This window comes from Pygoscelis adeliae, unplaced genomic scaffold (genome assembly GCF_000699105.1).
Source record: "Pygoscelis adeliae isolate BGI_AS28 unplaced genomic scaffold, ASM69910v1 Scaffold31, whole genome shotgun sequence".
NCBI classification, from domain to species: domain Eukaryota; kingdom Metazoa; phylum Chordata; class Aves; order Sphenisciformes; family Spheniscidae; genus Pygoscelis; species Pygoscelis adeliae.
The window spans coordinates 5,851,632-5,863,731 of record NW_008824233.1 but is presented as its reverse complement, the minus strand read 5'-3'; the positions used below and the strand labels follow the sequence as shown (position 1 = coordinate 5,863,731).

Here is a 12,100-nt window from a genome sequence, read left to right as displayed (position 1 = left end):
GGAGCAGTAAAGTTAAAATTATGTCACCTTGAATTCCCAGTGATAAAAGTTATTAGAAAGCTGCTGCTTTCAAGCTGCATCTCAAAATGGCTTTGTCTCACTTGTAGCATTTTCATTCCCTCATAAAAGATGCAACACCAAACAAACCTGTCAGGATTCAGATGGAAAATTTTCAACAGGCAGTGGAGATTTTGCTTTGATTTGGAGTGGAAAAGGTAGACAAAGTGGTAGAATAGTGCAGCTGTTAATAATTTCGTGGTCTGTCTCCCTTTGTTCCTTTAACTTACATTAAAGGAGACATTAGTCTTTATTCTTGTCGGCAGTTTAAGAAATGTTGTCCATGAATTTCTAAGCTTCAGACAAAACTGGGTTTTATTTCCAGTGGCTGCATGGAGCCCACAGACGCAAAGAACATCTGGCATGCTTTGCATATTTGGTGCTTGCTTGGAAGTGCTTTTTGACTACTTGAAGAAACCGAAGCCCATTTAAAACTGAACCTTGTTAACGTGTGGCTTTTTCAGAGAACTTCTCTGGGCCTTGTGAGAATGAATACAATTCTTAGATTACAAATCACTTTGTTAGATATAAAGTCCACATGCGGTTACCTGTGGTGCAGTCCCTGTGCTGATAGTTGGAGCAATCCAAAGTTCAGTGTGCAGTGTCCACCTTCATTACTAGTCTTGGAGCAATAGTCTGGGATGTTCTGCAAAGTATAGAACTGAAATGGACAGATAGCCTCTTTGATAACCCAAAAATATCTACTCAAAAGTTGAGTGCTGGCATAGGTTTTGCTGGGGGAACTATTGGCCAAACTGGTTGAAAATCGAAACACGTGCTGTTTCAAGATCCAGTTTAACCTGTTTTGGAGCAAGTGACTAGAAGCAGTGCTTCCAAATAAAAACTTCAGCTTGGACGGCTTCATATCTCAAATTTTTAAATACAGTGCTTTAATGATAAATTTATTTTTCCTTGCCTGCTGTTGTTTTAGGGTGTCTGCAAAGAGAATAATTTGAGAAATTATATAATTTCAAACCAATAATTTTTGGTTCTCAAATCTTAATTTGAGAACCAAAACAGGGCTAGGAGGTGCAGAAATCCTGAGTGCAGGAATTGGAAAGGTATTTTTACTGGCTGAAGAGACTTCAATTTTGCCAATTCTCAAGCTGCCCAGTTCATTTGTGAATAATGATGAATGTCAGGCTGGAACAAGATGTCAAATTCATCAAGGCGGCCAGATTTTTAACTGGATTCTGAAAGAAAGTGAGGATCTGCAGGTGGTGGGTAGCAACATTTTGCATGCATTGCAGCTTAGAGAAGGGCATACTTAACACAAGGTGGAGTTGTAAGGTAAATGAGGACTTTATACAGGGAGAAAAAGGCAGTGTATAAATGTGGTGGTGTAGATGTGGAGATACGTAGGCAAATATGTAGTCTTGATAATGTTTGGTCTCAGTGCTAAAATAAACAAAGGCTCTGAAACAAAGTGGTTTAATATGTGAAAGCAATGATGGGAAGAGCAGCATTCTTCAAGGAACAAAGTTTTCCTTCATGTAAGGCTCGTAGCTACGTGTAGCCAAGTAACATGTAGCAGACGTGTTTTAATGGGTTTTGACACTTCCCTGACTTCCCTTTTGTGATTGCGAGATGCCAAATAGGAGCGGAACAAGAGTTTTTCAAATAAGTATTTGACTATGAAATAGCTAATTTGGGGGTACAGCAAAAGAAAACCACTGAAATTTTGTGATAGGGTCTCGAAAAATCAGTTTGGTGTACATACCTATGCTAATAGCATCTCTTCTTGCAATCTCCTCTGTATGTATATCATCTCACGGTGCAATCAATTATTTAGAACGGGAGCCAGTCTAAATAGGTAGGCAGACAAAAGGAAAGAAAGGCAGGACTATGGGTAGGGCTTGCCAAGTAAATTGCCTCTGGGCATGAAAGAACTCTGTGGGAGTGTGTCTAGGATTGCACTCATGTCCCTACCTCAGAATCCTGTTCTCGCCAGGGTTCTCTATGCTGGCACCTTCCTGGTTGCTTCTCCAAGCGCAACGAGATCTGATGTGCGAAATACCATTTTAAGACTGTTGCACCAGTATTTATATAAAAGTGCATAATAGACATGGGCTTATAGCAAAACCCCAGACCTGTATATTCTATATTAACCTAAAATACTGTACTTAATCTCTGTGTAAAAGTACCTAAATGGAAGCTTTAAATCTTGAAGTAGATTGCTCATATGGAGATCTCTGAACTTCTGTTTTAGCAACCCTGCAACTAAGGTGAAGCCAGGCTTGCGCTTTTTTTTAAACAATCTTAATTCAACGTTTGCCTTTTAGTAAAGGATTAAAGAATGGGACACATTTCTAAGTTACATTTGCAGAGCTGGAATTTAAGATGCTATCTACCAAATCCAAAGGCTGGTTTTTACTAGTTAGCATTCTGTTGAGTGCTTGGACCTGGCTAGATGGTTTCTCCGTGACTCCTGAATACTTCTGTAGTAAACGTGCTGGAATGCTAACATTTGAATTCAACTTTAGAAAAGAAAAAAAAATATATTGGTATAATAGCATCTGACATTACAATATATTTGCAGAAATTTTGCATCCGTTAATGCAAACTGATATATTCTAAAAGCATTCATGCTTTCAACTAAGTATAGTATTGAGATGTAAGGGTGTTCAGGGCTTGATACTGATAAATATAATGTATCAGTATCTCTTTTTAATAGAAATAATTGGAATCAGGCTGGTGGACCAAGGGTTGGCATCTCAGCAGGTGCTGTAAAACTCCATAAACCACTAAATGCAGGGTAGAAGGGAAGGGGAACAGTGTGCTTCTCTAACTCTGGTTAGCCAGAATTTTGAAAAATGCATTATGCAAATAGCTAGTAGGGTTTATGGAAATATTTGTTTTAAACACTTCCGAGAAAGGAAAAACTGGGGGCAAAATACTGTTGGTGAGGAGGTTAAGTCGCAATTTATAATTGCTCTTAAGGATTTACTGATTGTGTGTGGTCTTAGTAAGAGCTGTCTATAGCTCCCGTGTTCTTCATGCAGAACATCAAAACCTAGATCACTTGAATGATAGCTGTTTTGGAGTAAGCAAGATGTCTTGTTTGAAGCAGCTCTATGTTATGTTGCAAATGATGGCCATCACTACCTTTACATTGTTTCATGGGAAGTGACTGAGCATGCAAAATGCATAGATTAAATATCTTGGTATAGGATTGATTTCAGTCTCCGAATCCTGTTTTTCAAATAAACATCTAATTCAGGATGCAAATAGGAAAAGAGAGTTCACAAGCCCTCTTGACTTTGTTTCTCTTAAGTGGCATAAATGTGGTCCCTGATCCCAGAGGTAGCTATTGTAAATGCCGTTCCTGGAGCTAAATATCTGAAAGGACGAGCATAGAGATGCTCTTAATCATTATGGTTATCTCTTGCGGCCAGATTTGTACAGTGCAAGCTTCCAGTTGATAGTTCTTTCTCTGATGTGTACTTCTTGTGAAATTTTGCTTTTAAATCAGCTGTTTATTTCCAGAGAGACAGGGGAATTGTCTTTGGCATACAAGACACCCTTCTGTTCTCAGGTTTGACTATGAGCAACTTACAATGCCAAGCACTCTGGGGTGGAGAGACGACACCAGTTCTGGTGAGGACGTAGTTTCTTCTAATCCTATGGTACTCAGGTTCCCTGCCTCAGGAGTTCTTCCTGCTGCATCCAGCCTCTGTCTCAACCCTGCAGTCAATGCCCGGCAAGAGCAGATAGGTGTGGTGGCTGGAGCAAGCAGCCTGGGAGGAAACCAGCCTCTCTGAATGATTTCCTGTGGCTCGTCCTGGTGCAGAAGAGGTCTGAGGTGCTACAGCAGGCAATAGAGGGGGTGAAGGACAGTGTGTTGCCACTTGCTTGTATTCATTCTTGCCAATGGGTGCTGCCTTTTCTTCAGGCTGACGGCCACTGTCGTCTTCTGAGAGGTAAGCCAGAGAAGGGTCCTGGCCTATTTATCTTCAAGTAGTGACCACTCTTTATAATGCCTTGGGCGTTTCCCTGTTGTTCAGCTGCTGCAGTTAATGCAGAAAATTTTAAAGTGTTTTTTGTTTTGTTTTGTTTTTAATTGAGCTGAATTAAAGTATTTGTTTTTAGGTCAAGAAAATCTAAGATAACAATATGCTTGAAGTTCTTTAGATTAATTAAAATTTGGGAAAGCCGGTTACCAACCTTATCCTGCAAGTTGTTGGTTTGCAAATCATCCAGTTCTCTTTGTAGTAATATTTATTTGACAGTCATTGCTCAAAATTTTATTAGCGCATTTGTGCTGCTTTGCATGTCAAAAAGCACAAGGAAAGTAGTTGCTTTACATTCTTAACGTGAAGATTTGTGCAGTTTTCAAGAACAATACAGGATAGATGTACGGGTGATCTGCTGCCCAAAATAAACGAGGTTGTTTCCACAGAAGTAAGAAATGTGTCAAAAGACGCACTGTCTGTCAAGTATGTAGAAAGTTGTGGTGGTTCTATAAGTGAAGTGAAATTATTAATTAGCACTCTTAAGTTCTATTTATTGATGAAAGTCAATGGATTTCTAATTAAGATGTCTATACAATTTGCTTCTATTCATGCCTGACTTGTAAATATTCTATGTTTTGCTTAATAGAAGTGCGTTTCTTTTGAATTCCAGCCTCCAGTCCCTTTGGAATTTACATCAACTGACTTGCATCAAATGACAGGGATTTTTCCAGATATCCCTTCAAAGCTAATTTTCCTGGTTCTGCTTCTCTCAGCAGACTTTATCTCCTAGTGATGCTTAAGATTAAATTGCAGTGCTGTTGAATGTCGAACAGCCATGGCGTTGAAACTACTGCTGTTCCCATCACTGCAGAAGTTTAATGTGTGGCTTTGGCAGACTATATAAAAGAACTGAGATTGGTCACCATAAACAAAGACTTGAAGGTATCGATTTTGTCTTTTTGTTTTCAGAGGGCCCATATGGAATATTTGCTGGCAGAGATGCCTCCAGGGGACTAGCAACTTTCTGTCTAGATAAAGATGCACTCAGAGATGAATATGATGACCTATCGGACTTAAATGCTGTACAGATGGAAAGTGTAAGAGAGTGGGAAATGCAATTTAAAGGTAAATTCTCAAATTAGCAGCACATCTTTAGCTTAAGGAAATGCTTTTAATAAAAATGACTGATTTGGGCTTGGGGCGGCTTTTAAAGAGATGTTGACAGTAACGTTAATGCAATGTAACTTTCTTAGGAAAAGACATGGGATTTTAGGACTTTCTCCCATAGAGAAGATTCCGCTATATCCCGCTATAGCTTTTTCAACCTTTTAGTTTTATACAAGAAAGCTGTTCTCTTCTCAGCTCTTGAGCACATAATCTCACTCTGGAATCTCAGTGTAGCTTAGCTGATGGAGTTCCCGCTCGCAGGTTGTTGGCTTTGGATGCCACAGAATTAATACGAGGACTAAGAGTTGTTTTGGCATGAAGGGTTGAACAAGTTTGTCTTGAAATGATTTCTCAAAAGCATGGAAGTGTGCCTCTGGAGGGAGGGGGCACATCAATTGAAATCAAAACAGGCCGAGGGAATTTGTGCTGGTTTTAATAGCAGTGTTCTCAGCCATTGTGTGATAAAGCTTGCCTGGTTAGGTACGGGAGAATTGAAACCAAGTACTCAGAGTAGAGAAAGTAGTGAGCAGCAATGGTAGCAAGATTATTTTAGGAGGCTGAGCTTGCTGATAAATTGCCATCAATTTCAGTGATTCAGGTTCAGAACTGTAGTGTGTAGGAGAAAAAGTGAATTTGCAGCAGTGCAGGCTAACTAGCAAATGCAGCTGTATTTGATTGTAATGGAATCATAAATCTTTTTCAGAAAAATACGACTACGTAGGTAGACTCCTAAAACCAGGGGAAGAACCATCAGAATACACAGATGAGGAAGATACCAAGGATCACACTAAACAGGAATGAACTTTGTAAACAACCAAAGTCAGGGGCCTTCGGAACTGCAACCTCTTATTCCCCATCACAGAATGTCCTGCATCTTTGGGTACAGTTCATCTGCTGCGAAAAACATTCAACAGGTTTTGTACAAGGAAAATAATATACTCACAAATGAAGATTTGAATACTAGACATTATTTGTGCTGCCAAACTTTTTGTTGCAGTTTATTTGTAATGTCTGGTTAGGCTTCGTTAGTGAAGAGGGGCCAGGGATTTAAAGGCAAAATCGCTATTCCTTTTTATCAGTAAGCTGAAGCCTTCAAATAGTATATGTTACAAGCTCTCTATAAGACGTGAGTCTTCAAGCTCAGTGGAAGGTTTGAATCTTGTTTCATGTGTGTCTTCTCCTTCAGCATTAAAGAAAGACATACTCATGTACATCAGTATCAGTAGGTTAGACTACTGAAACTGGTGTTAAAATGTGAATTTCCCATTTTGTTTTGTATGTGGGCGTTAGTAGCCCTGGCAGAATCCTTCAGTTCTCTACGAGAAGTCCATGTAGATTAGGATGGGGGTAAAATTCATCCTTTTCCCAAAAGGATTGGGTAAAACTGTTTCCTCTGCAACAACTGTTATCATCTGAAGCCTGCCTCTTCCCCCTTTTCCCATCCTCTAAATCAAATCAAATCAAATATTAATTGTGCCTTATTTCGCTTACATAGACTTGAATTGTTTTAAGGGACAGCCCCAAAATTGTGGTTTCATAGTCACTACAAGCAGCATTGAGACTGAAGTTAGAATGTTCTGTTGACTGGAAAACCTTGGATGTCATTCTGTGTATAGAATGTAAAAGAGGAATACTCAGTGTTACTGCCATATGTTAATACTACATATACTTAAATTAGCATTGTGATGGCCAAATGCATACTCCCGTGCTTCTTTTTAAGTAATTACAAACACACAAAAAAGTCACCCTTCCTCCTCTTCCAGAAGCTGCCTAACTTTTGGGAGCATAGCCTTCACACCCCGGTAGAGGGAAGGGGCGTGCGCGCGTGTGTATGTGTGCGTGTCTGTCTGAATGCAAGACTTGGGAGGGATTGTTTCTGCAGATATTGTAAATACGAGTACCATTTTAATAAAGCATGTACGATACCAAATGTGCTGTCAGACTTTATGTAGAAGCTGTTAAGCAGAGCTGGAATATGATGGAATACAAAGCAAGGGGAAGAAGTCTTGGATATAAAACATCCACCGCTATTAATACTGTTCTTTGTCCTCGTGGTGTTATTTTTCCTTTCAAGTTCCAGCTTTTGAAGAATCTTGAAGACTTACTTAGGTAAGCTGTATTTAAAAGAATAAACCTATGCCAGTGCATTTGTGGTGGAAAAAAGTAAAAGTGATGTAAAGGAAGGAGAAGCATTATAGGAAATCATGTAACATACAGTAAAAGGAGTATGTCCCGTGGCGCTAATGGGACAAGAACGCTGGAGATCTATACGTGGGAAATTTCATCGTCTGTTCTGCTAAATTCCTAACGGTGACGCTATTAAGTTCATGACTTGCAGGTTTATGGCTTACATCTGTACCTCTGTTTGCAGATTTCACCTGTGGTAAGTCTACAGTAACAGATTTCTACATATACATTCTGTTGAACTGTGAAATTCCAGGGACTACTTCCTTTTTATTACTATTTGACCGAAGGAGATTTATATTGATGTAAATGGAACAAATAAACACAAATCCTCTGTTGAATCATGTGTAACTCACGTGTCCTAGAAAGCAGGTTGAGTTCTGTTCCTTGCGTGCCCAAGCTTGGAATAGAAGAGTTACATCACAGGAGAAGTAGCGGAACTGGAGCCATCTCTCCATAGACGTTAGGTTACGCTTGCAGGTTCTTGTACAGGCTGAACAATCCAGTTCGGTGTGTGGCTGTTCAGCTACTGACTGTAATTCCGTAAAGCACTGGTTTCTGCTTAGGTCACATCCTTATAAGCTGAGCGTTGGTGCAAGTGTCCAGACTTCGGTTTGCACGTTAGTACTATAAGAAGTGTCTGCTAATCATCTAACGCTGCTGAAATGCTGGGCACGCTAGTGTAACTAACCACAAAAATATGTGTTTTAGATGGAACAGCGGAAGCTACCAAGGGATAAAGAAAAGCTTTCTTGCATAGGACAGGAGCTAGGAGTACTTAAGCACCAGTTCTTTATCTTGATGCTCCACTAGGGATTTTTTTTTTTAACTAAATCTCGCTATAAAAGGTTTTACACTGCCCTTCATTTACAGTATGCCTTTCACTTTTAGCTTTCGCGCCAGCTGTTGCACCTCATCATGGCACCAAGATGTGTATAGCTGCGGAGCAGGAAAAGAAGGCTTACCCAACTATCAATCAGATAGGACAACCAGATAGATAAATATTTTTTTTCCCAGGCTTCCACATAAAAATACAGGTACTATGTGTTACAGCTTCTACTGTACAAAGTCATGGCTGGAGGTTTTTAATGCTTGCCGTGAGTTACTCTGCTCTTCCCCCATTACAGCTATTAGTGCTGCTACATCTGGTATAGCTGTAGCATTGGCTGTTTATCACGCTTGTATCTGGTTTATGTAGAAACTTCCTACTGGAGAAAGAAGGGTAGTTTTGCATATGCCGTGACTTCCTAACCCAAGTGCAGCCTTTTCCTTTCCCTTGCTGCAAGAAATGCAGTGAAGCTTCATCACAGTGAAGTTACGTGAAGTTTTGTTGGGTTTTTTTAATTGTTTTAAAAGACCAATACTCAAATTCTTACCTTTATGATTTAGGATTGGCTGAACAGCAAGATGGGTAAAGGATGAGTTTTGCTTTGAAGCAACTTCATGGTAACTGAAGAATACAAAACTGTCGTCCTATGGCAGCGGTATGTTGCGTAGACTTAATCCTGTAGTTTGGTGTCTTGTGGATCTAAATTAACCTCATTCATCCTACATACAAAGTCACTAGTGATTTAAAGCTGACAACCTAAAAAAAGTGCTTTAAAGCACACTAGCTTTCATTTTTATAAAAAGTTGACACGAAGACTAATTTAGAATAACATCAGATCCCTCAAAACTTCAGTGCAATTAATATAATAATTTTCTGGAGGCGTTCATCCTTGTAACATTTGTGTCAATCACTTGGTCAAAATTCACTATTAATTAAAATGACAGGCAGGTTGATACTGACAATGTGTTAAATTTTGTTTAAGCAACATAAGGGACTCAAAGGGACTATTTCTCATCATCTTTAGAAACAAAATACACTTCCAGTTTAATATATGACTGGTTTTCCTAGACTAGACTTAGTGTTAAACTAGTTTGAGTAGTCATTTGTTTTGACACTTCTGCCTCATTTGTACACCACTTCCCAGAAGTGCTTTATTATGGCAGGAAATCTGTTTTTAAACCTTCTTGATTTAAAGGGAAAAAAAAAAAACAAGTACCACGTTGTTACTTGATCTGAACAGCCTGAATTTCTGCTAAGGACCACAGAGTTATCCTTTCACGTGCTTGTTTGTATCTTTTTATCGAGCTAGATCTACTTTTCCTTGGCTAAGGTTTAAATTTTCTATCCTTCAGAGTCAGACACAGCATGTAAAAGCAGCTTGGCACTCTGCTTCTGATCTTGTTTCATTTTAGATATCTTAGTTCTAAGCTATTTTCTAACATTTTTTTTCTTCCTGCAAAATCAGTTTGATTTTACTATCTTCATTGTAAAGGTCAAAGAATAGTTAAACCTTACTTATGCTTTGTTTGAGTCTCTCTGATAATTGTTTTCTCTACAAGAAACACTTGTGGGGTTTTATTTCCTCCAGGAAATGCAGGCATTGTTGTGCAGAATAGGACAAAATACAGATCAAGACCTAGTACTTTGAATATAATGGTCTTCCTGGCTCTGCTTTGGGGTCGGTTTTATTTTTTTAGGACAAAGCCGTGTAGTTTTTCCATGAAGTGTAACTCACTAATTCAGCAACTCAGTACTGAAGCGCTGCTGAAGTTCATTTATGAAGCCCAGAGTGCATTTGTGATGAAGCTCTGCGGCCTTAGAGTCCTTCCTGCAGTCTTGGTTCTCTCCCGTTTTAATGCTGCAGACTGCAGCGTAGGCTGTGGGGAGAAACCCCGCCACCGCTGTCGTCCGACCGCTCTTTCAGGCATGAATGGAATGATGCAAGTGCAGCTGCAGATTTGGCTCTTTACTCCTTTTCCTACTTAACACTAGTAATAATGTAAGTCTGGCCTTGCAGGCTTACTTAAATATGGAAACCAAATAAATAATTAAGTATGAATGTTACTGGCAAATCCTTCCACTGGCTTCTAATTTATGGTTAAAGGTGAATGTTTACTAATAGGTGGTTACAGATTGGGTTTTAAGCTTGCTTTTGATAGAACATGTGTGCCAAGGTTGGTTCAAATGCAGGTGAAGGGTTGTTTACCTGAAAACTTAAAAAATACCAAACAAAACCTGCCAAACTAGTGTTCCTTGCCCTTTCTCTTTGAGGATTCTTGTGGTTTTTGTGTATTTTTTTCCTGTACCTGAAGGCAGCAACTTTAATGTGTTTCATGGACGGCTGGTCTGGCACTGCAACCTTCCTGGCAAAATTCATGAGCAAATCAATTGTCCCCATTCTGGTTACAAAGTTTACTTGGGGTTGGTGTTTGGGTTTTTTGTGACAATCATATTTTACCAACCTGTCATGTTTTCTAGGTAACCAGGCAAAGCCTACAAGTGTACATTCTGTAAGTGTCTAAAAATAAAGCCTTTTGGAGGTATGAAGTTCCAGTGGCAAGTCTGGATCTGTCACTTGACCACAAGCATTCAATTACTGTTTGTATAAAAACTCCCTTTCTCTTGACTGACTCCGGCCCCTGTTTCACAGGAGTTAAATCCCTGTCCTTTGCTTTTACATATTTGAAGGTATGAGTTTTTGGTTTGGTTTTTTGTTTTTTTTTTTTTTAAACTAGAAAGAAACCCCAACTCATCAGCTTCGAAGGTACTAACCAAGGCACTACCTCAGAACTGGTAACAGAGATGATTAAATTTCTTTAAAGTGTTATAATGTTGCCACTGAAGTTGTACTCTGAAGTTTCTTGTTACTTAGGTCAGACAACAATAATACTTCGACAAGTTAAAAGCTGTAGGTCTATTATGGGGTTAGGTTTTGGGGTTGGTCTGTTTGTTTGCTGCGTTTTCATAGTGGAGTTTATGGAAAAAGGGAACTGCACACCCCCCACCCCCGAAAAAAAACCCCCACCAAAACTTCTAGGCTGAAGCCAGCAGAGAAGAAAGCTTTTAAGATTACAGGTATAGCCTAGCAGAGCTGTGGGATTTGTCAGTAAAAGAACATTGGCTAACGCTTAGTCTCTTCCTCCGTCTGGAACCGAGGGAGTGTCGTTCGTCACCTCACTGGGGCAGCGATGCCTGAAGCAAAGTCTGCGGGTTAGAGGCTGCTATGAATACAAACTGGTTTCTGTTCCTTCTAATGCTTTATCTCCCACAGAAACCCAAATCCCTGTTAAACTCCAGGAGCATCAGTCATGCAGACAGGCTACTGCTGCTCGTTATGGGAAAACATTATCTGGTCTCTATCAGGAACAAGAGCCATGTTGAGCCTTCCCTTCCTTCCCTTTTAAAAAGCCTTTAGAATCCAATATTTTGAGCATGACAAAAGAAAAATCTTACTGAGTTTAGGCAGGGTAGCATTTTGAAATATTTGTACAGTCATTTCTCAACAGAAGAAATTAAGGCAAACCTAAAAAAAAAATTCTTCAATAAGCACATGAGAGAACTTTTAGACAAGGAAAGGTCTAAGACTTGATAAGTGTTTAGTAATAGACTACTGTTAGAATACAACCAGTCTTAAGACAAATTGAAGGTTGGCTTAAGTGGACCTAAAAGACGTGTTCAAAGACAAATTTATGGCTCTGCAACAGGTATGTCAGTTATTGAAAGGTGATTAACTGCTTCAAGCCATATAGAGAAACAAGCTGCTTAGCCAGCAAAGTCTTTGGGATTTATTCTAAAATTCAGTGGTTTTGTTCTCAGCTCTGTGTGCAAACAGCAGTAATGCAAGTTACCGGGTTTTCCACTTATCTGCAAGGGGAGATAGGGAAGATTCAAGCCTGTGGGAAGTGAAAGG

General features: G+C 39.5%; 1 protein-coding gene across 1 annotated transcript; it reads left to right on the top strand.

Annotated features, from left to right (window-relative positions):
* Window positions 1–4,888: 4,888 nt before the first annotated feature.
* Window positions 4,889–7,107, top strand: PGRMC2 (progesterone receptor membrane component 2). Its single transcript, XM_009334933.1, has 2 exons — window positions 4,889–5,135; window positions 5,881–7,107. Exons 1-2 carry the CDS (start codon window positions 4,889–4,891, stop codon window positions 5,976–5,978), a joined length of 345 nt encoding a protein of 114 aa, XP_009333208.1. The 3' UTR covers window positions 5,979–7,107.
* Window positions 7,108–12,100: the final 4,993 nt, after the last annotated feature.